The sequence below is a fragment of the Sus scrofa genome, chromosome 4 (genome assembly GCF_054392235.1).
Source record: "Sus scrofa isolate SSC_HxYL_T2T_F1_AM1 chromosome 4, Sscrofa_HxYL_maternal_Yorkshire_Landrace_v2.0, whole genome shotgun sequence".
NCBI classification, from domain to species: domain Eukaryota; kingdom Metazoa; phylum Chordata; class Mammalia; order Artiodactyla; family Suidae; genus Sus; species Sus scrofa.
Window position 1 is genome coordinate 94,993,368 of NC_139386.1, and position 22,573 is coordinate 95,015,940.

General features: G+C 54.7%; 2 protein-coding genes across 9 annotated transcripts in view; one reads left to right on the forward strand and one right to left on the reverse strand.

Moving 5' to 3' along the window:
* Positions 1-5,867: 5,867 nt before the first annotated feature.
* Positions 5,868-13,516, forward strand: IGSF8 (immunoglobulin superfamily member 8). The gene is made up of 7 exons (XM_003481424.5): positions 5,868-6,059; positions 9,176-9,553; positions 10,474-10,935; positions 11,298-11,705; positions 12,142-12,555; positions 12,945-13,075; positions 13,258-13,516. The coding sequence occupies exons 1-6, from the start codon at positions 6,005-6,007 to the stop codon at positions 13,058-13,060; spliced, it is 1,833 nt and encodes a 610-aa protein (XP_003481472.3). The 5' UTR covers positions 5,868-6,004; the 3' UTR covers positions 13,061-13,075; positions 13,258-13,516.
* The window catches only part of KCNJ9 (potassium inwardly rectifying channel subfamily J member 9), a 33,093-nt gene continuing 20,505 nt past the window's right edge, over positions 9,986-22,573 (reverse strand). For 4 of the 8 annotated variants that reach the window (XM_085022601.1, XM_085022604.1, XM_001929061.5 and 1 more), the window contains 2 exons: positions 21,231-22,140; positions 14,184-17,863 (listed from right to left, as the gene is read on the reverse strand). In XM_085022601.1, the coding sequence (XP_084878727.1) occupies positions 17,532-17,863; positions 21,231-22,080 (1,182 nt within the window). In that variant the 5' untranslated portion in view covers positions 22,081-22,140 and the 3' untranslated portion in view covers positions 14,184-17,531. Of the gene's footprint in view, positions 10,265-14,183; positions 17,864-21,230; positions 22,141-22,573 lie in introns of those variants that run through there. The other 4 variants (XM_085022602.1, XM_085022603.1, XR_014843982.1 and 1 more) reach the window with 2 other exon arrangements.

Here is a 22,573-nt window from a genome sequence, read left to right on the forward strand (position 1 = left end):
GGCCATAAAAATGGTAAAAATCAATCAATCAAATACAAATAAATAAAGTGCTCCATATTGTGAATTTTAACACCAGTGTGCAGGCTTTAATGTTGCTTCCCCAAGTTATGAATTCTGAGCAAATGATATCAGACCAATTTTACACAGCATTGCATAGGAAGATGTTGGATCCAGGGATGATGTTTATTCCTAAGATGCAATCCAGGAAAATCTGTCCTGACAGCTCCTAGGCACTTTAAACTGCCTGATGGACCATTTAGATTTGGCAAATGGATTTCACACAGCTACCCCCATCTCACAGGTATAAATATGTCTTGGCAACAATTGGCATGTTATTGGACTGGAGCTTTTCTGTGTAGACAGGCTACTGCCTCCAAGATCCTACTGGAAAAGATCATACCTACCTGGGGGGAACCACTGCTCCCCATCCCCGCTGCCACAAATGTCATATTGATAAGGGAATCTACTTTACTGGTCAGGTGTGACATTAAGTCCATGCCATTTGTCCAGTTTTACAGTATTTTTACTGCACTTATCCTCAATCTTCAGAACAAGTCCAATGTACCAATGGCATCATCAAAACGCAATAGGCAAAAGTTGTGGAGACTCTTCAGATACCTTGGCACAATGCTTTGCCATTGGTCCTTCTGAATCTTAGGACCACTCCCCTAGGAGCCTACAAACTATACTTAACTATATATTGGAATAACCTTTCCATGGCATGCTCCTGGGACGTGCAGACTTTCAGCTTTATACACCACATCCTGAAGGTCTCATCTATTAGAAAAGACATCTCCAGACAGATTCTCTTCAACTGCATTGGAAAGGCCACTATCAGGTACTGTTAACCAAAGCTCGTGCCACTAAACTCCATGCAATAGGCTCTTGAATCCATGTGTTGCATGCAAAGAAAACACCAAACCCTGAATGGACTTGTACCACAACCTGTAATATAAAAATAAAGATTTTTGGAGTTCCCGCCATGGCTTTGTGGAAACGAATCTGACTAGCATCCATGAGGACACAGGTTCGACCCCTAGCCTCAGCTCAGTGGGGTAAGGATCCAGCATTGCCGTGAGCTGTGGTGTGGGTCGCAGATGTGGCTCGGATCTAGTGTTGCTGTGGATGTGCTGTAGGAAACCTCCATATGCTGCAGGTGCAGCCCTCAAAAAAAAAAAAAAAAAAAAAAAAAAAAAGTAAAGATTTCCAAGAATTGAAGATTATAATAGCTGAAGGAAACAGCTCTCCCAAGATGACTGGACCAGGCCTGTATATCATTTCCCCATTTCTTTTTGCCTTCTCTTCTCCCTCTCTTACTTGGAAAGACAATGCTCTTATCCATCTTTCCTAATCCATTGCCAAAGGGGGAAACCTTTCTGATTGTTGGATTTGTTGTCAGAAACCCCAATATGTCCCTGACAGTGGTGACCCTCCAGTATTGTCTGCTTGCTATGATAAAATCATCCCTCTCTTTGCAGCCTTTTGGGACAAAATCCACAGAACAGAATTGCTTCTCCCCAAATACTCCCTGAACACCACTAACTCTTGGCTCAAAAAGACCAGTTGATAAATTCCAGTTAATGGCACTATTAATAATAGTCCAATATGTACCGCCTGGCTTTAGCCTTGTTTGTGGCAAATGAAACTCTCAGTGGGCCTATGAATGTTTGGGCAGCTGGTGAATGGAAGACCAATGTTTACTGGGATATTTAACCATCCCTGTTAACATCTATAATAAATCAGAAGCTTCCCACTGATCTTTCTCGTTAAACATTCATAAGCATCCTAAATGGGAACTACCTGGATCCATACATGACTCTGGGCTTGCCTCCATAGCAAGAGCCTATTCCCATTGGGACATAGTGCTAATGAGCATAAATCCCCTCCTAACATTAGAAGAGCTGGCTGATTCTGCAGTCCAACAATGATCATTTGACTCCTTGGCTAAAGTAGCTGTCAGCAATCAATAGCCTTGATTGTGAACAAGGTGGCATTAGCAAATACCAGCTGTTGCACATGGGTAAATGCCTCCAGAGAAGTAGAAACTCAATTATACAAGATCAGGGAACAAGTGCATTTGCTGTTTGTTCAGTTGACTATCCTAGGGTCATGATTTAAAACCATCCTACAAACTGGATTTGTCATGTTAGCTTTCTTCTTCTTCTTCTTCTTCTTCTTCTTTTTTTTTTTTTTTTTTAATTTTAGGGCTGCACTCATATCACATGGAAGTTCCCAGGCTAGGGATCAAATCAGAGATGTAGCCACTGGCCTACACCACAGCCACAGCAACGTGGGATCCGAGCCACATCTGTGAACTAGACCACAGCTCACGGCAACACCAGCTCCTTAACCCACTGAGGGAGGCCAGGGATCAAACCTGCGTCCTTACATATGCTGTCAGATTCATTTCCACTGAGCCACAGCAGGAATTCCTGTCATGATACTTTTAATTCTGCTTTCCTAATTAAAAAATTTTGCACCCATTGCCTGTCCAGCCTCTGAAGAAATGGTGAAACAAACAGAATGTTGACTTGACATTTTGAAAGGATCTTAAGAGGGAAAAGGCCTGAGAGTTCCTTTTTTCTACTTCCCTTATTACTCAGATATGTCCTCTGATGGTTTTGTCAGGCACTATCCCTCTGATGTGGGATATGACATCCAGGAGAGGTTCACCAAGGGACAAAAGATAATTCTGCTGAAACTGGGTAATCTGACTCTTTTTTTTTTTTTTTTTTGTCTTTTTTTTGCCTTTTCTTGGGCCGCTCCCACGGCATATGGAGGTTCCCAGGGGATCCGAGCCACGTCTGCAACCTACAACACAGCTCACCTCGCCGGATCCTTAACACACTGAGCAAGGCCAGGGATCGAACCTGCAACCTCATGGTTTCTAGTCGGATTCGTTAACCGCTGAGCCAAGATGGGAACTCCCTGAAATTGGGTAACCTTGATTCTTGATCAGTGACACTTTCAAGGAAAGGTTATGATTAAAAGAGGGAAATGTGAAAATGAACAAAAGGAAAACTATGTCAAAACGGAGTCAGGAACCCATGAAGGGAGGACTCTCATGCATATGTCACTCACCACAGCTTACAGATCCCAGCAGGAAGAAAGAAAAGTTCCTTCTGAGCAACAAGTTGCTCATCCCTTGAAGTCAACGAAAAAGAAAACTGCCACAGCCCTCCCCAGGTTCCTCCTAATCCAACAAAAGCTGACCTTCCCTTGGTCTTTTCTGTCTTGCCTATGGTTCACTACAGTCTGTTCCTCTCAAATTGCAATTTATCTGCTGTTCCTGAACAAACTCATTTTGGCTAGCTTAAGAGCTTATTATTTTATTTTATTTATTTATTTTATTTTTTGTCTTTTTGCCATTTCTAGGGCCACTCCCGCGGCATATGGAGGTTCCCAGGCTAGGGGTCCAATCAGAGCTGCAGCCACGGGATTCACAGCAACGCGGGATCCGAGCCACATCTGCAACCTACACCACAGCTCACAGCAACGCCAGATCCTTAACCCACTGAGCAGGGCCAGCGATCGAACCCACAATCTCATGGTTCCTAGTTGGATTCGTTAACCACTGAACCACGATGGGAACTCCAAGAGCTTGTTATTTTATTTTTAAGATCAGCATGTCCCATAAGTGGCATCTATGATGATGATGAAGATGGGCAACATCTCTCATCTCTCAAGCATCACGAAGGCATTATGTCCACTCCACCCCTAAATAAAGGGAGAGTGACTTTCCTCCAAACGCTTCCCTACACTTTTCGGCTTTCACACAGCTCAATATGGCCTGTGGATGAGCTTAAAAGAAATGAATCTGGAGAAATCAGGCTGCAGGTATGCCAAAATAGGAGGAAAAAGAGACCCTGGAGTCCTGTTCCTAGGCCATTCCTAGAAGTATTGAGAGGGGAGGGGGGACCTCTGATTCCCTCAAGGGTTGACAGCATTTTGATTCAGAATTTCTCTGGTCTCTCCAGGATTCTTTTTTTTTTTTTTGTCTTTTTGCCTTTTCTAGGGCTGCATCAGCGGCATATGGAGGTTCCCAGGCTAGGGGTCTAACTGGAGCTGTAGCTGCCAAGCCCACGCCAGAGCCACAGCAACGCGGGATAGGAGCCACGTCTGCAACCTACACCACAGCTTATGGCAATGCCGGATCCTTAACCCACTGAGCAGGGCCAGGGATCGAACCCACAACCTCATGGTTCATAGTCGGATTTGTTAACCACCAAGCCATAATGGGAACTCCTCTCCAGGATTCTTGAATATGGCTTCAACTGAGCACCTCATCTCATCGGGTACTGTGCCAGGATCAGGGAAGAGAAAGTCAAGGAAGATCTGGTCTGCCTTGGGCCACTTCCTCTCTCGGGGCCTGTTTCCTCTTCTGTAAATCGGAGTGAGTGAAAGGGTTGGGGGATGAGTGGGGACAGATGGAAGTTTGAGGATGAAAGCTCTGGGGTTAGTCCCTGTGGATGGCCACTTGGACATCCTGGCTGTCCCTTTCCCCTTTCTGACCCCACCCTTCCAGATCCTCCCCACATCCCTTTTTTTTTTTTAGCTTTTTAGGGTTGCACCCACAGCATATGGAGGTTCCCAGGCTAGGGGTCCAATCCGAGCTACAGCTGCTGGCCTATACCACAGCCACAGCAACATCAGATCCAAGCCGCATCTTCGACCTACACCACAGCTCATGGCAATGCCAGATCCTCAACCCACTGAGAGAGGCCAGGGATCGAACCCACAGCCTCATGGCTCCTAGTCGGATTCGTTTCCACTGCACCACAACAGGAACTCCCCCACTTTTTTATAGTTGAGGAAGAGACAGAGTTCCCAGGAAAGAAGTCTTTTCCAACCTCCCACCTTTGGGGCAGGCCCCACTCCTCCCAGTGCAGAGTGCTGTCCATTTCTCTTCACTGGACCTAGGGGCTCCTTCGCTTAAACCCCAAGCTCACCCTCTCTTTCGGTCTGAACTAAACCTCACAGCAACAGTTTAAATAATTCAACCCCCCCATCTCCTATTTAGTGTTATCCTGTGCCAAGCACCTTGGTACATTATCTCAATTAACGTCACAAAAATCCTTTGGGGTGGACGTCATCCACTTCAATTTGCCAACATGAAAACAGGCTGGAGGAGGTTGAGCAACTTGACTAGGATCGCCAACCAGGAAGTGACGGAACCCAGCCGGCCAACCCTTCTAACTCACTTCCTCTGGTTCTGCCCCGAGGGGGTGGCAAACAGGTCTCCAGTGACCTTGCGAAGCCATGGAGCGTCCTTGAGCCCAGATCCTCCTAGTTCCATAACTCCAAGGTCCCGCCCTTCCCCATTTCGGCAGGGTTGGCCGCGAGGCGTAGAGGCTCCGGGAAAAGAGCTTGATTCTAAGTGTGCAGCCGCAGTCACCTCATTGACCCCAGGGGCCCCTGCACCCAAATCCTCAGGGAAAAGCCGAAAAGTGCAGGGTACGAGTACAACCTGCCAAGCTGACGTGGATGTGGCTAAACCCAGGTGCAGCCGGCTTCCGTGGGCTGGGGTCGGGGCGGAGCCAGGACCCAGGGGGGCGGGCCTGGATCGGGGTCAGGGAGGAGCTGGATAGCGGGGCGGAGCCTGAACGGGGGCGGGCGGAGTCCGGGCGGAGGTCCAGGACTAGGGTCCAGACACACCCAGGGATCTGAGCGGGGCCAGGGTCTGGAGGGGTCGGGGCGGGATTGGGGACCCGGGCGGGGCTAGGCGGGGGCGGGAGCCGAGGTCGGGGCGGAGCCTGGGTAAGGCCGGGCGGGAATGGTCTTTCCAGTTGCAGAGGCTGGAGGCACAGCAGTAGGAGGAGGAAGGGCAGGGGGAGGAGGGAAAAAGGAGGGGCCTAGGCTGCTCCCGCTCCGCTCCGCTCAGCTCCGCGCACCCACGCCTCGCTGCTCCGCTTGGTGCCCCTCACCCGGGCATGCGCCCCCTGAGCCCCCGGCCACCCAGAACCCGAGCCGCCCCCCAGAGCCTCCCCAGAGCTCGTTGCGCAGGATGGGCGCCCTCGGTCCCAAGCCGCCGCCGCCGCCGCTGCTGCTGCTAATGCTGGGTAAGCCCGGCTCCCAGCCCCGCCCGGCAGGTGCCTGCTACCTGGTGTCCAATCCTGCCCGACTCCCCAGCACTTCGGAGCCCCTCGCACCCGCCTCTCCATCAGCCTCGCCGGGCCTGGCGCTTAGCTGCCCTGTGAGGCCGCCGGCCGAGCCAGTCTTGGGGCGGGCGGCGAGTGGGGTGGCAGGCGGGGATTGAAGGCTCCCCCAGTTCTAGGCCCTGGGCTGGGGCACAGTGAGGACCCAAAGAGGTGCCACCCCCAGGGACCTCCTGGCCTCAGAGGAGCAGGTCCCACTTCTTAGCTGGCATGCTCAGGTCTTGGGGTCGCTGCGCCCAAATGCTGCGACTCCACCGCCTCACACTCAGCTCCAGGCCCAGCCTGAAGCTCGCCTGCGTAGGCAGTGCCTGCCCATCTCCGTAATTGCCTGAGTTGGCTGGAGGCCCAGGGGCGGGTTCTGCCCACGCTCTTTGAAGGAAGTCTCCCCTAATTGCATCCCCCACCTCAACTTCATCAAAAGTTGAGGGCAGTTCCATCTCTATCCTGGACCAGGTCTCCCTTTGCCCCTCTTTTCCTCTCCTAGATGGCCCTTGGGTCTGTAGCCTCCCACTGGTTGTCACACCCTCTTAGTCCCAGCTTCTCTGCCTCTGGAGAAAGCAGGCTCTGTGGAGACTGATGCTGAGATCTCCAAGCGCCCTTGTGGCTGTTGTGCGTGTTCTCGGTGGGGTGTCCTGGGCCATTGCTGCACAGATGTATGCAGGCAGTGCCGGTGGAAATGTTTTGGGCCTGAACTGGAGGAGGCTCCCTGTAGGGGCAGTCTGGGGAGGAGTACCGTGAGACTGCTTGTACAGATGTTCAGGAAACTGAGACCCTTGAAATAAGAGCACGGGGTTGGGGGGGTGGCTTTGGTGCCAGGATTCGGAGCTGCCATAGTTACCGCAGAGGCTGACGTAGCCCCAGCCACTTGTTTCTAGATCAGAGCTCTATCACAGTGCCGAGCAGCCTCCCTGTACGACATAGGTCCCTGGGTCCTATGGGACTAGAATGAGTCCTCTCCTTGGGGGAGGCAGGAGGAGGTACAGAGGAAGGAGCTGCACAGCCTGGTTGCCTAGCACTCAGCCCGTTTTCCCCAGTGGGCAGTGTGGAGCAGAGAGGAGCCCAGGGGAAGTGTGATGCGGAGATAGAAGAGCCTGCTGAATACCCACTGCACACACGGGCGCTTACTTTCATTTTGAAGATGAGGAAAATGAAGTAACTTTCCCCAGACAACCCATGTGATGAATGTTGAGGCTCAGATTTGACCCCCATCCATCTGACTCCAAAGCAAGACCCTGTTCTTCTTTCCCTCTTCTGCTGACACAGAGGGGCCCCAGCTGGGGAGAGAGCTGCCTGGCAGCTGGTGTCCTAAGGCTGTGGGGGTGACTTTCCCATGGGGATCTCCAAGCATCAGCAGTCGTGGAGCCAGGGAGATGGGAGGGGCCCTCCTGAGCGGTGTCTGCCCCGAGGCCAGGGAAGGTGTCAGCTGGCTGTGTCCGCCATCACTCTGGTTATGAAACACCCTCAGGCAGAGCCTTCCTGAGTCACAGGCTCTCTCACCCTCTGAATGGAAGCTCTTAGCTCTCCTCCAGTGTAGAAACTGAGGCTTGGGATTGGGAGGGGCTGGTCCAAACCAGATCGCTGGGGCTGGGGCTGGGGCTGGGGCTGGAATCCGACCTCCAAATTTGCAGCCTGAGCTCTAACCAAGCAAACACAAGTTTCCTGTACAGATGTTCAGACCCCAAGTTCTCCCCATGACGTGACTCAGCCGCAGGAAGAAAGGGGTGGTTAAGAGCGGGCTCAGGTGGGAAAGTTAAGGGGGATGTTTCTGGGGCAGCTGGAGGGCCCGAATTTGACTAGCCTTGCTGTTTTCCGCCAGCCCCTGTGGGTAAGCCCCTGGGAGTGCCACTCTAGTTGGTGAGGTCAGTGTCCTCAGTTCCCTCCCCTACCCATCCCCGGAGTTCCCCATCACCTCCCTGGCTTGTTCCTCTGCAGGGGCATGTGGAAGCCAGCCAAGGATAGTAGGAACTTGGCCAAGACTGTATACTTCTCATGCCTTACCTTTCTCATGCTGAAGATGAAGGCAGAGGGCTGACCCAGCCCCCCTCACATTCTGGGCTTCTGTGATCTGGGGCTGTGAGAGGAAGGAAGGAGAGAAGGAAGAAGCTGAGCCCTCCAAGGCCACCAGGAGTATCTGAGGGGGCAGGGTAGGGCCTGGGGGGTGGGGCAAAGAAGAGAATTTTGGCCTCTGAGGAGAGAAAGACCGAAAGAGGCAGCTAGGGGTTTCCGAGCTTCCCTACCCAAAGGGAGCAGTATGTAAATGAATGAACACCACATGCAAATGGAGGCTTTTGTTTAGGGAGCTGTGGGGGGGAGGGTTGTGTGTCAGCTGGGCCTGTGGGGAGGATTGGCAGGCACTGGTGGAGGAGGGGATCTTCTGCCCCCAGAGGCCAGGGCAGAGGCTGGTTCTTGCCCCTTGAGCCTCAGCTGCCTCGCCAGCCCTGTGGGGAGGAGAAGCAGTGAGCTCATGGCCCAGCTGGAGGGGGGAGGGATTGTGTGGTGAGAACTGACTGGGTCTGTGCCCTGTCCTGCTGGGCTGCTGGCTCCATTGTCTGGAGTCCCTTGGCCCAGGTGACACAGCTGAGCCAACTAGCCCTTCTGAGCAAGGTTTTGCCAGCTCCCTTCAAACAAAGGAGCGGGACATGTGGTCTTAGGATCCTTTAGCTAGAAGGCGGCACTGGCTGGGCCTCGCAGACATGCGAGTGGGAAACAAGAGGAGGGAATCAAGGTATAGCTGGAACCAAGGAAGGTTAAATCAGGAAGCAGATACACTCCTTTCCACCCCTATCTGCTTCTGGCCTCCCAGGAATGGGATGTTTCTGGGTTTTGAGGCAAATCTGGCTCTGTACCACCACCTGAAGACCCACGTGTCTTACCTCCCAGCATCCTTTCCCCATTCTCAGAACAGGGCCCAAGCTGTAGGTTTCTTTTCCTGTTGCAAGCAGAGGCCAAAAATGACACAGGTGGTGTGGGGAAGCAGTGGGTACCCAGACATCTCTGACCTCTCCCATCCTTCCCTACAGGAGTCGGGTGCTGTGCCCGGGAGGTGCTGGTCCCTGAGGGGCCCCTGTACCGCGTGGCTGGCACAGCCATCTCCATCCCCTGCAATGTCAGTGGCTATGACGGTCCTGCCCAGCAGGATTTCGAGTGGTTCCTGTACAGGCCCGAAGCCCCAGAGGCTGCCCTGGGCATTGTCAGTACCCGGGACGCCGGGTTCTCCTACGCTGTCTTTGGGCCCCGAGTGGCAGCTGGTGAGGTGCATGTGCAGCGTCTGCAGGGTGATGCCGTGTTGCTCAAGATTGCCCGCCTGCAGGCCCAGGATGCTGGCATTTACGAGTGCTACACACCCTCCACTGATGCCCGCTACCTGGGCAGCTACAGCGGCAAAGTGGAACTGAGAGGTATTGGGCCCTGGGATGGGGGTGGGGCCGCATCCTCCCAAAAGGCAGAAAGTCAGTCCGGGAGGGACCTAAGAGGAATCTGAGGCCCAACCAGGTTAAGTGACTTCACGCAAGTCACTGAAAAAATTAGCCGCCTGTCTCAAACTCTATCCCAGGTCCCTTCATTCCAGGCCACTGCTTTTATTCTATCGGGCTGCTTCCTGGCAGAGGGAAAAGTGTCCTTAGGCCATCCAGTCCCCTTTCCATTCCCTGACAGGGCAGGGGAACCAGATGGAGTGAACAGACTCCATTCCTGGAGATTCTAGGATCCAGATCCGGGGGAGAAGTGAGACCATGTGATGTTCTTGCCCTCTTAAGTCTCTTTGTCTTCCAAAAAGGAAGAGAGAGCCACTTTTCTGAGTATTTCAAACAGGGGTCAGTCTCAGACATAAGGGTGAGTAGGCGATGGGCTGGCTTTAATGAAATTCAACAAGTATTTATTGGAGTTCTCGTTGTGGCTCAGCGGTTAACGAACCCAACTAGTATCCATGAGGATTCAGGTTCAATCCCTCGCCTCGCTCAGTGGGTTAAGGGTCTGGTGTTGCCATGAGCTGTGGTGTAGGTCGCAGACGCGGCTCGAATCTGTCGTTGCTGTGGATGTGGCGTAGCCCGGCGGCTGCAGCTCCTATTCAATCTCTAGTCTGGGAACTTCCCAGTGCCATAGCTGTGGCCCTAAAAAAACAAAACAAAACAAATATTTACTGAGTGCCTGTTGTGTGCCCAGCACTGTACTTGGCACCACTGGGTTACAGAAGAAATGGTACAACACGAAGTCTCTGCCTTCTAGGAGCTCACAGTCTATTTAGTGAAAGAGGTTGCAGATAGAAAAGTCACAGAAGTTGACAGCTCCCAGCCCTCCTCACTCCAGCTGTTCTCTCCAGTTCTTCCAGATCTGCTGCAGGTGTCTGCTACCCCCCCAGGGCCCCGAGGCCGCCAGGCCCCGGTTTCACCCCCTCGCCTGACGGTGCACGAGGGGCAGGAGCTGGCCCTGGGCTGCCTGGCGCGGACGAGCACGCAGAAGCACACACACCTGGCTGTGTCCTTTGGGCGAGTGGTGCCCGAGGTGCCGGTGGGGCGAGCGACCCTGCAGGAAGTGGTGGGACTCCGGCCTGACCTGGCTGTGGAGGCCGGAGCTCCCTATGCCGAGCGGCTGGCTGCAGGGGAGCTGCGGCTGGGCAAGGAGGGGACTGAGCGGTACCGCATGGTGGTGGGGGGTGCCCAGGCGGAGGACGCAGGCACCTACCACTGCACTGCCACCGAGTGGATTCAGGATCCCGATGGCAGCTGGGCCCAGATCGCGGAGAAGAGGGCTGTCCTGGCCCACGTGGATGTGCAGACACTGTGTGAGTGCCACACGTCCCATGGTGCCTGCTGGGAGCCGTGGTATCTCAGTAGGGGCAATGGCCCTAGGGGCACTTGATGGCCATCATCCAACTCCAGGGAGCTCCCCTTCCCTCCAGTGAATGATCCCATTAGCATCAATCCCTGTTAGCATCTGTACCCAGGATGGACTTTCTCTGTTCAGAACCTGGTGGGAGATGGGAGGGCCATGGTGGAGATGAGATGAGGGGGGCGTCAGGCACCTGCATCTGGGAGATGCGTGGCCTGGAAGTTGCTCCTGTCTAGGAAGGAACTATGGCTGGGGAGTCAGGTGTTCTGTGCCCTCTCCTGCCTCCTTGACACCTCTTCCCCTCCGGTGTTTCAGCCAGCCAGCTGGCAGTGACAGTGGGGCCTGGTGAACGTCGGATTGGCCCAGGGGAGCCCTTGGAGCTGCTGTGCAACGTGTCAGGGGCCCTGCCCCCACCAGGCCAGCATGCCGCTTACTCCGTGGGTTGGGAAATGGCACCTGCAGGGGCACCTGGGCCTGGCCGCCTGGTTGCCCAGCTGGACACAGAGGGCGTGGGCAGCCTGGGCCCTGGCTACGAGGGCCGGCACATTGCCATGGAGAAGGTGGCTTCGAGAACCTATCGGCTACGGCTGGAGGCTGCCCGGCCAGGGGATGCGGGCACCTACCGCTGCCTTGCCAAGGCCTATGTCCGTGGGTCTGGGGCCCGGCTTCGTGAAGCAGCCAGTGCCCGCTCCAGACCCCTCCCTGTGCACGTGCGAGAGGAAGGTGAGAGGAGGCGGGTTGGGCCCTGGTTAGTGTTGGGGGTCTGTAGAACCTTTCCCTTTTTTTTTTTAAATATCCTCTTTTGGGGGGGGTGTGGAGGGGGCTGCCCCGTGGCATACAGAGTTCCTGGGCCAGGGATCAGATCCGAGGGGTAGAGGGGTAGATATGACCCAAGCTGCCACTGCGGCAACGCCCGATCCTCAACCTGCTCTGCTGGGCCAGGGATTGAACCTGTGTTCTAGCGCTCCCAAGATGCCTCTGATCCTGTTACATCCTGAACCTTTTCCTTTGTTTCTATGCCTCTCTCTCACCATCACTGCCTCCATGCCTCGGCCTCTTCTAAGACTGGGGAAACACCTCAAGTTTCTGGGCTACTGCTTGGACAGCAGTCCTAACCCCGTGCCCCCTGACTTTTCACCTTCTGACCTTTGTCCTGCAGGTGTGGTGCTGGAGGCTGTGGCCTGGCTGGCAGGAGGCACAGTGTACCGCGGGGAGACAGCCTCCTTACTCTGCAACATCTCTGTGCGGGGCGGCCCCCCCGGGCTGCGGTTGGCTGCCAGCTGGTGGGTGGAGCGGCCAGAGGAGGGGGAACTGAGCTCTGGCCACGCTCAGCTGGTGGGTGGCGTGGGCAAGGACGGTGTGGCAGAGCTGGGTGTCCGGCCTGGGGGAGGACCTGTCAGCGTGGAGCTGCTGGGGCCCCGAAGCCATCGGTTGAGACTGCACAGCTTGGAGCCTGAGGACGAAGGCGTGTACCACTGTGCCCCCAGCGCCTGGGTGCAGCACGCGGACTACAGCTGGTACCAGGCGGGCAGCGCCCGCTCGGGGCCTGTCACAGTCTACCCCTACACACACGGTGAGTGATGCCCGCCCTCCCCTCCTCTCCTCACTCACCCGTTCCTCCAGCCCCCCCACTCGTTCTCGCCTTTGCCCTCGTTCTTCCCTTTGCATCAGATCCCCTGCTAATGGTCCCTTGTTCTTCCTCCAGAGGAATGGTCCTCATTTTTTCACACAGAGAGTCTTGAAAGTTCAGCTTTCAGCCTTTCAGTGCCCCTCTGCCCAGGGTCCTGGTGGTGGGGACTGGCTTGAATACAGAGGGGCCAGGGAGCGGGTCAGGGAAGGCTCTGTGAGTAGGAGGAGGTGGTTCAGACTGCTCAACAGAGATGGTGCTGGCACATTGGTTGGGACCACGAGTGGAGGGCAGTGACCACTCTAGGCTGAACGTAGCCATCCTCTCTTGCCCAGCCTTGGACACCCTGTTTGTGCCCCTGCTGGTGGGTGCAGGGGTTGCCCTAGTCATCGGCGCCACCATCCTTGGCACTATCACTTGCTGCTTCATGAAGAGGCTGCGGAAACGGTGATCCCCCGTTCCCCAGGTGAGGGGCGAGAACCCCGAATCCCCAGCCCCGTCTCCCCAGGTCCTGAGATGAGTGGCTCCCTCCTGGCCCCAGCTGGAGAAGGAGCAGCCCCTCTCAGCTCTGTGAGGGCCCCAGGAATGGTGAGGGCCGGGAGGGAGCCACACTCCTTAGCCCCCTCGGCGTGCTCTCCCCTTTTGCAGGTGTGACCGTCTTCCAGCCCAGCTGCCAGCCCACCTCTGGTACCTGGAGACCCTCTCCCTCTGCCTGCATTGCCTTTAATTTATTTGACTCACTCCCCACCAGAGTGGGGGACATGGCCCCCCTTCCCCACTCCTTCCTTCCCCACCTCCTCCCTCTGTCTGGCCTTCCATTCTCGATCCCACACCGAGCCCCAAAAGGAGGCCATTCCCTGTCCCAGGATGAGTTTTTCTAAAATGTGAATAAACTTGTTTTATAAAACCCAGGGCTGTCTGTGTCTTTCCTGCCGTGAGGCTGTATAAGGCGGGAGTGTGGGGCAGGGAGGCTGTTGGCAGCTGACAACCTCCTCTGAGTGACCTGGGCCTCACTTCCTCCCACAAACACCATCTGGCCTCTGTGGGCCATGCCACCCACCCCAGGAGGGGACACCTGGGTCCCATCTGCTGTCTGAGCTGTCAGTGCTGAGCCAATTCCTATAGGGACTCCTGCTCGGGGAGGGGAGAAGAGAAAGGGGGGGTGAGTTCCAGCGGAGCATGGCCTTCACCCCTACACTTCTAGGTTGCAAGGCGGCGGCATCCAGGATCCAGGGCCCTTTTTTGCCCAGTTCCCACACTGTGCAGTCTCATCCTCTAGGTCAGGCTAATCTTGGGCCTGACTCCTCCCTCCGGCCCCTGGGGCCTCCACCTTTTTTCTTTCTGATCTTCATTTATTCTGTCTGACTGCAGCAGAATGGAAGCCTTAGAATGTGACAGCAGTCAGAGGAGCCCCAGGGACTCCGCCTCCACAGCCTGCATGCACCCCCACCCCCGCTTCACCCCCGCCCCCAGGGCCTTGGGGCTCCCTGCATTTGCTGCTGCCTAAGGATTCCTTGATCCTAGACTTCTCAGCAGCACTGCATCTCAAGAGGCACTCAGTCTACCTCTTTCAATTCAGTTATTTAAACATTTATTGAACATTACTAGTTTGCTAAGCGTTGTTTTTACAGATGGGGAAACTGAGACCCAGAGAAGTGATGTAACTTGCCCAGAGTCCAAGAACTAATTAGGGACAATGTCAGGATTAGAACCCAAGTCTCCAGACTCCTGGCTCTGTACACAGTGGTGTCCTGAGCGGTGGCTGAGTGACGAGGAGTGGTGTGGTGGGGTCTTGGTGCCTTCCATCCAGGCTCAGTTCCTCTGCAGGGGGTTCACTTGCAATGGGTGAACTACCGTGTGAGCGAGTGTTGATAGCAACAGCCCATTCCCTCCTGTCCAGAGTCTGGCTGTTTCACCAAATTAAACCCAAATCGCTCCTTATCCTGTAAGCCAACATTTGTTCTTTTGGGAACAGCCGGTGCCAGGATTCAGGGACCTCATTTTTGACTGATAGTGACCCAAGTGACCTTGTGACCCGAGGCAAAGATGTCCTCTCTGAGTGGACCCAAGCTGGTGTCCTGCAGGATCCCAGCTTCCCAGCCTGGAATGGAGCACACTGGGGTGCTTTCTCCCAAGGGACTCAGACTTTTATTAGAGGACAGGAGTTGGGGGAGTTCCCGTTGTGGCTCAGCAATAATGAAGCCGACTAGTATCTGTGAGGACTTGGGTTTGACCCCTGGCCCCGCTCAGTGGGTTAAGGATCCTTCGTTGCTGTGAGCTGTGGTGTAGGTCGCTCGGATCTGAGTTGCTATGGCTGTGGCTGTGGTGTAGGCTGGCAGCTGTAGCTCTGATTGGACCCCCAGCCTGGGAACCTCCATATGCCACAGGTGCGGCCCTAAAAAGACAAAAAAAATTTAAAAATTAAAATAAAATTACATTTAAAAAAACCATGGATAAGGAGTTCCTGTCGTGGCGCAGTGGAAACGAATCTGACTAGGAACCATGAGGTTGTGTGTTTGATCCCTGGCCCTGCTCAGTGGGTTAAGGATCTGGCATTGTCGTGAGCTGTGGTGTAGGTCGCAGATGTGGCTCAGATCTGGCATTGCTGTGGCTGTGGCGTAAGCCGGCAGCAACAGCTCTGATTAGACCCCTAGCCTGGGAACCACCATATGCCACTGTCTGGCCCTCAAAAGACAAAAAAAAAAAAAAAAGACAAAAACGAAAAAATCATGGACAGGAGTGGGGTGTAGCCAAGACCAAGGACCAGAGGTCACTGCTGGGCCAGCGCTGTGGAAGGATGTGCCTGCGCGTGCATATACTTCTCTCCCGGCCGAGGGTCCCTCTACCTCTGCCCCTTCTCAACTTGCCCTTCACCATTCTTGGGGGTGGGGGGTGGGGGGAGGGTGTCCCTGGTGACTGGGGTGACCACAGGGAGGGAATACTTCTCCAGGGACTTCTGTCCAAGTTGGGTAGACAGCAGGCTGCAGCCACAGCAGGATGTTTGGTCTCCTGGCTCCTCTCTCACATGATTCCTGCCACACTGCAACCTGCCTCTTAGGTCCTATGAGCGATTCCATCTTTGGCCTCTGATGCCCTTCCTGCTCCAGCACCCCCGCCTCCCCCCACAAGGCCTCCCGACTTCTCTCTCATATCTGTCTTGCCTACTTATCTTCCCCAGATACTGTTGCAAACTTGTCAGCACCCTATTTCCACTGATGGGCGAGTCCCCGGGACCAGAGATCAACTCTTCAGCCTGGGTTTCGCGGTCCCCTCCCGCTGCCACAGTTCGCCACCCACGAGGAGCCTCATCTGCTCCTCAGCTTGATGCCCCACCTCTTGGCAGGACCTCCAAGTCTGTTTAGAGTGGGGCTTCTCAAGGCGCCTCTTCCAGCCGTGTCAGCATGACCTGGGACTTGTCAGAACCACAAAGTTTTGGGAGTTCCCATCATGGCCTCAGTGGTCATGAACCTGATGAGTATCGACAAGGATGCGGTTTGATTCCTGGCCTCACCCAATGGGTTAAGGATCTGGCATTGCTGTGGCTGTGGTGTAGGTTGCCAGCTCCAGCTTCAATTGGACCCCTAACCTGGGAACTTCCGTATGCCGCAGGTGTGCCCTAAAAAGACAAAAGAAATGCAAAGTTTTTGCAGACCTACGGAATCAGAAACTCTGGGAGTGGGGCTCAGCCATCTGTGCTCCCAAACCCTCCAGGTGAGCCTGAGGCCCATCCAAGTTCGTGACTGCTGGCTCAGGTCAGTGCTCTAGGCCTGACCCAATTCCTATCTTTCCAATTCCCAAGGCCTCCCACCCCCTGCTCAGAGCCATCACCCAGGTTCTCAGTTTGAAACAATTGCCACAAACATATTTCTCTGTTTTTCCCACGTGCACTGTATTCCCAGAACAGGCATGTGGTCTCTGACTGACCTCCTACACATGCCCAGGTCACAGCCCTCTGTCTCCAATGGGCACCCAGCGAACTCTCTGAATGACTCCGTCTTTCTGTGCCCAAAGACCCATTCTGCTTTGCTGAGAGCCCTGTTTCCCAGCTCCAGTGGACTTACTTTCTCCATCTCTCCCCTGGCCCTTCTGCCTCCACAGAACCTCTCCCTTCCCTCCTGCCTCTGCAGTGGTACTTCTGAGACCTCACGCCACTGTCAGAAAATCGCCATCCCTGGTTCGTCTTTCCCAGGCCCCAGCTCTAGCATCTCCCCCACAGCCTGTTTCCCTGTATTCACGGACAAGGTTGTTCCCGTCCTGTGCAGCTGCCTCTTCACCTTTCACCCTCCCTCTCAGCCTGTCACAATGGTGGGGGTGGAGGTGGGGGGGCATCTTCCTCATCTCTGGCCGCTTCCATCCAGCTTTCTCTCCTCTGGGTCAGCTTGGGCTACTGTGTCCAGTGAGACGGGTGCCCCGTACTCAGGGAGGTTGGACGAGGAGGTGAGCGGAGCCTAAGATTCAGCCCACACTCCACTCCCCAAGCCACAAACCCTGGTTTGGGGGAGGGGGTGTCGTCTGGAAGAAAAGGGTGCCTTTTGAGAATTTGCACAAAGATGCTCTGTGAGTTGGGGCAGCCCTGAGGGTACCATCTGTCTGTCGGCCCATTTCTCCACCCACCAGCTGTCTCTGTCTGCTTCCACCTTCCCACTGGAGCTGCAGAGGTCCATCCCTCTGTCCATCCATCCACCGGTGAACAGATGTGAAGGTCAAACAGAGATAGGCTGGTAAGTTCATCCATCCCACCCTCCGTTCTCCTGCCATCAGGCTCCTTCCCTTCCGTGTTGGATCCTAGAGCTGAGATTCTGAGGGGCTGCTCCAGCTTTAGTGCAGTCTCAGGGACCTTACCTGCTTCCTTCTCTACCTCTGCTCTCCAGATCCCCAGGTACCTGCGTCTGGCCCTGCCACAGGGGTCTGGAGGAAACTGGTCACACCTTGGACTCACTCTCTGGGGGTGGCAGGCAGCCGTTCTGCTCTTTGTCAGCCCCCGCCCCTTCGCCCGCCCCCTCCCCCGCCCCTTCCTCCTCCACCTTCTCATCCAGCCGGCTGGGGATGGACCAGTAGAGATGGGCATCAAGGCGGGCTGCAGCCTCAGCCAGCTCCCGGGCGCTGCACGAGGGTGTGGGCACCTCAAAGGTCTCGTGGAAGCTGGCATAGTCCACCTCGTAGAAGCCATCCTCCAGGGTCAGCACGGATGTGAAGCGGTGGCCCCACAGCACCTCGTCCACCAGGTAGGAGCTCCGAGCTTGGCATGTCATTCCTGGGGGGAAGCACACAGGTCAGGGGGGACCCCAGCCTTCCCTCTCCTGCCTCGCTTCACAAGTCTATTTCCAGAACCCCTCCCTGAATCCCTTCCCAAGCCCCCCCAGCCCCCATTTTGGTCCAACCCACTTTCTCCACTTCACCAACCCTTGTATTTGCCTAGCTCCCCCTCCTCCTCACCATTTGCCTCAACTCCTCTTAACCTCCAGCACATATTCTCCCCTCCTTTCCACTGGGGATACCAATCAGAGAAGCTGAACCTTGAAACTGACCTTAGGGATCATCTAATCCAACTTCCCTCTCCATACAGTGCTTCCCACTGAAGCATTCCTAATACTGGGCATCTAGCTTATACTTGATTACCTCCCCGAATTGAGAGCTCACCACCTCACAAGGAGCCCACCGTTCTGTGTGATCGTTCTAATATCTGATGATTTTTTTTTTTCTTTTTAGGGCCACACTTGCAGCGTATGGAAGTTCCGAGGCTAGGGGTCAAATTGGAGATGCGGCTGCTGGCCTAGGCCATGGCCACAGCAACATGAAATTTGAACCATATCTGCAACCTATGCCAGAGCTTGTGGCAACACCAGATCCTTAACCCGCTGGAAGAAGTCAGGGATTGAACTCCATGGATTCTAGTTGGGTTCTTAATCCACTGAGCCACAACAGGAACTCCTAGGTTGTTCTTTATACAGAACAAAAACCTGCCTTCATTAATTTCAGTTCCCTGCCATATGACACACCTTCAAGTATCTAAAAGCAGGAATCTTAGGTTCTATCATGTCTTCTTCAGGCTGAATAGCCCCATCTCTCTCCATCACTGTTGATGTGTCCTGGCTTCTAAAAATTTTACTTTCTTGACTGAAAACCAGAATGGCCCAGGAAGATCCTTTAAGCACTTTGAATGTGATAAATACCCCAGATGTGGCCTGATGCATGCCTAAGAGGCGGCTTACTACCTCTCTCTTCTGGCCATGATGCTTTAGCTAACAGGCCCCAAGATTACATTACATAAACATTTTTGGAAGCTGTAGCATATTGCCTGTGGCCAACTAAAACCCCCAGTTCTTTTTTCACCAGAGCTCTTCCATGCTGTGCTTACATAAGTGATTTTTTTTTTTAAAGCCTAAATGTAGAACTTTATATTTATTCCTTTTAAATGTCATCTTGTTGGGTTTTGGCTCATTATCCTTGCTTTTCAGAAGCATTTTGGATACTGACTCTCTCACCCAAAATATTACCATCCTTTCCAGCTTTGTCTCTCTAGAAAAATCCAATAAGCTTCCATCCCTATCTCTTCCACCCCCAACTGCCCCCGTCCTCCTTGCTGTGGGCCTTCATCCTATGTCCTCTGTGGGCTGGGCACACCCACTGGGGCAAGTGCTTCTTCTACCCCGGGGTCTCTTATATCCCCCTCAGCTCATGTCCACCTCTGTACAAGGGGGTGGAAAGAAGAGTGAACATTAGCTAACCAGAGACTGGCTCTCAACACTGAAAGCCCTGCCCTGAGCCAACTTGGGGACATTGATATTCTTTGTTCCTTTGGTGAAGGCTGGAATAGGAAACATCCAGCAGAGGAGGGGAATAAGAGGCAAAAATGACACTGGGGAGAGAAGGGCTGAGAGGAAGCAAGGGAGAGGCTGGGGGAACAAAGGGAGAAGAGGGTTTGGTGGGCAGAGACTTCTCAGGTGCTGGCAAAACAGTGCCAGCTGATGGGGTGAGAGGAAGCACAGTGACCGGGAAAGGGAGGGGGGCTAGAGGGAGCTCTGGGGGAAGAGGGGATGGGGAACACTGAGGCAGGAAGTGGTGAAGTAGAGGCTCAGCCTGAAGGGTCAGGAAAGGGGTTTGAAGGCATGGATCTGAGAGAAGCCAGCAGAGGGCAACACCAGCAACAGTGGCAGGAGCTGCAGGGACCCCTGGTGGGCCTTCAGTTATTCACTTGCGGTTTTCTTCTACTTTTATTTTATTATTTAGTTTAATTTAATTAATTAATTTATTTTTTGCCTTTTCTAAGGCCGCTTCCTGTGGCATATGGAGGTTCCCAGGCTAGGGGTCTAATCGGAGCTGCAGCCGCTGGCCTCCACCACAGCCACAGAAATGCGGGACCTGAGCCGTGTCTGCGACCTACACCATAGCTCCTGGCAACACCAGATTCTTAACCCACTGAGCAATGCCAGGGATCGAACACTGGTTCCTAGTCAGATTCATTAACCACTGTGCCATGATGGAAACTCCTTCTTCTACTTTTAGGTCTCAAGTCCCAAAGGGCCCATTAGCTGCCCCTGCACTGGTCTTGTCCTATCTGTTCCCAAACCTTTCACTGGTGTAAGCCTGCATTGGAGGTTCTGACATTACAAGCACACTGCTAGTTCTTTCTTGGGGCTCGAAATGTTCATATCATCTATTTTCCTTTTGATGGATGGGGAAACTGAGGCAGAAGTGAGAACAGCTATCAACCTCTCCCTAAGTTCTAGCCTAGGAATAACTCAGGCCATGGAAAATCTTCATCATCAAATTCCAGGGGCCTGGGAGTTCCCATTGTAGCTCAGCGGGTTAAGAACCTGACTAGTATCTATGAGGATGCAGGTCCCACCCCTGGCCTTGATCCAGCATTGCTGTGAACTGTGGTGTAGTTTGCAGAAGCATCTCAAATCTGGCGCTGCTGTGGCTATGGTATAGGCCAGCAGCTGCAGCTCTGATTTGACTCCTAGACCAGGAACTTCCATATGCCCCAGGCGCAGCCATAAAAGGAAAAAAAAAAAAAAAAAAAAAAAATCCAGGGGCCTGCACCTCTTAGCAATGAGAAAAACTAGGAATCTAACCCCTCCTTCCTACTCTGCACCGTAAAAGCTAAAGCCAGACTGCCTGTGTCAAATCCAGATGTGACTACTTATTTAGCCTTTGACTGTGGTCAACTTAACTTTTCATTGGAGCAATCTCCTCTCTGAAAAATGAGCACAATACCAAGAAGTTACCTTTATGGGGGTTCTTCGTGGGGTTCAGATTAAATGAGCTCAGAGGTGTCAAGTGCTTTGGAACCATGCAGGGCACAGAGAAAGCACTGGGTGTTAGCTATTATTTTGACTCTCCCCTATTCCTAGTGACACAGACCTCTCAGCCCAGGGCTCCAGGCCAGGGCCACTTCCAAGGATTCCTCCCAGCTTTCTCTCGGCTCTCTGGGGGATCACTCTGTTCACACACACCCCAACCCAGGGTCCCCATCTCACCTCAACCTCTCATCTTCCACCAGCTTCTCCATCCCTCCACTCTGCCTTCCTCGGCCCTGCCCACCCTCTGGCCCGGCCCCTCAAAGCCCAATTCCCCGCCCACTCTGCTCCCCTCCTCCCCCTGGGCCCCTCCCGCACCCGTGGCTTCCACCATGCCCTCGAGGATGACAACGATCTCGAAGTCATCCCTCTCGAGGGCGCGGCGCGACGCCTCCCAGAAGGGGCTGGCGGCGTCGATCTCGTGGCTGATGACGAGCGGCGAGACGAGGAAGAGGCGGTCGTCGCCGGTGTCGAAGCCCACGCTGAGGTCGGTCTGGTGCAGCGGGATGAACTCGCCCTCGAGCGTCTGGCGCGAGCGGATGAGCTTGGCGCGGATGGAGGCCTCGACGATGTGCGACGAGCGCAGGTCGCCCACGCGGAACATGAGGCAGAGGCGCCCGTCGCGCAGCGACACCACGGCGTTCGAGGAGAAGACGAGCGTGGCGGCGCGCTTGTTGGGCTGCGAGATCTTGACGAACATGCAGCCCACCATGAAGGCGTTCACCATGGAGCCCAGGATGGCCTGCAGCAGCAGCAGCACGATGCCCTCGGGGCATTGGTCGGTGATGACGCGGTGCCCGTAACCGATGGTGGTCTCCGTCTCGATGGAGAAGAGGAAGGCAGCCACAAAGCCGTTGAGGTTGTTGACGCAAGGCGTCCACGCCGTGTCCTCCAGGTGCTCCAGGTCGCCGCGGCCGTAGGCGATCAGCCACCAGATGGCGCCGAAGAAGAGCCAGGTGAGCGCATAGGCCAGCACAAAGAAGAGCAGGCTCAGGCGCCACTGCAGGTCCACGAGCGTGGTGAACAGGTCCGTCAGGTAGCGGTACGTCTCGCGCACGTTGCCCTGCTGCACGTTGCAGCGGCCGTCCTTCTCCACATAGCGTTGGCGACCGCGGCGCCGCGGAGGCTCCTCCGGCCCCGGCGAGAAGGCGGCGTTCTCCTGCGCCATGGCCGTGGCCGCGGCGGGGAGGTCACGGCCCGGGCGGCGGCGGCGCGGGGCCTGGAGGGGCTGAGAGGTGGGCCCAGTTAGCCGATCGGTGGGAGAGGCCAAGACCGTGGCCTGCGCTGAGGGTCGGGTGGCTTTCAACCTCAACTTCCGCATCAGTAGGATGGGATGGATATACACAACCGACCCTAGCTGCCCCCACCCCCAGTTCCCAGCATCGGGAGTTATCACAGGGGATCGTGTATATGAACTGATCGCACTCTGCGAGACTCTTTATTTTCAGGGGAACGGGGACCAGAGATCTTGGTCCCCTGCCTCTAACTGGGCTGTGCAGCACCTCACAGGCACCCCTAGGCTAGAGGTCCAGGCAGGGACTATCCTGAAATCTTTAGACTGTGGGCTTCTTGGAGGCAGGCGGTTAATCTGCCGCTTCTGGGCAGAGCCCTCTCTGCCCCATGGCCGCCCCCACCCCGCCCCGGCTATTGTCAGGGCAGCC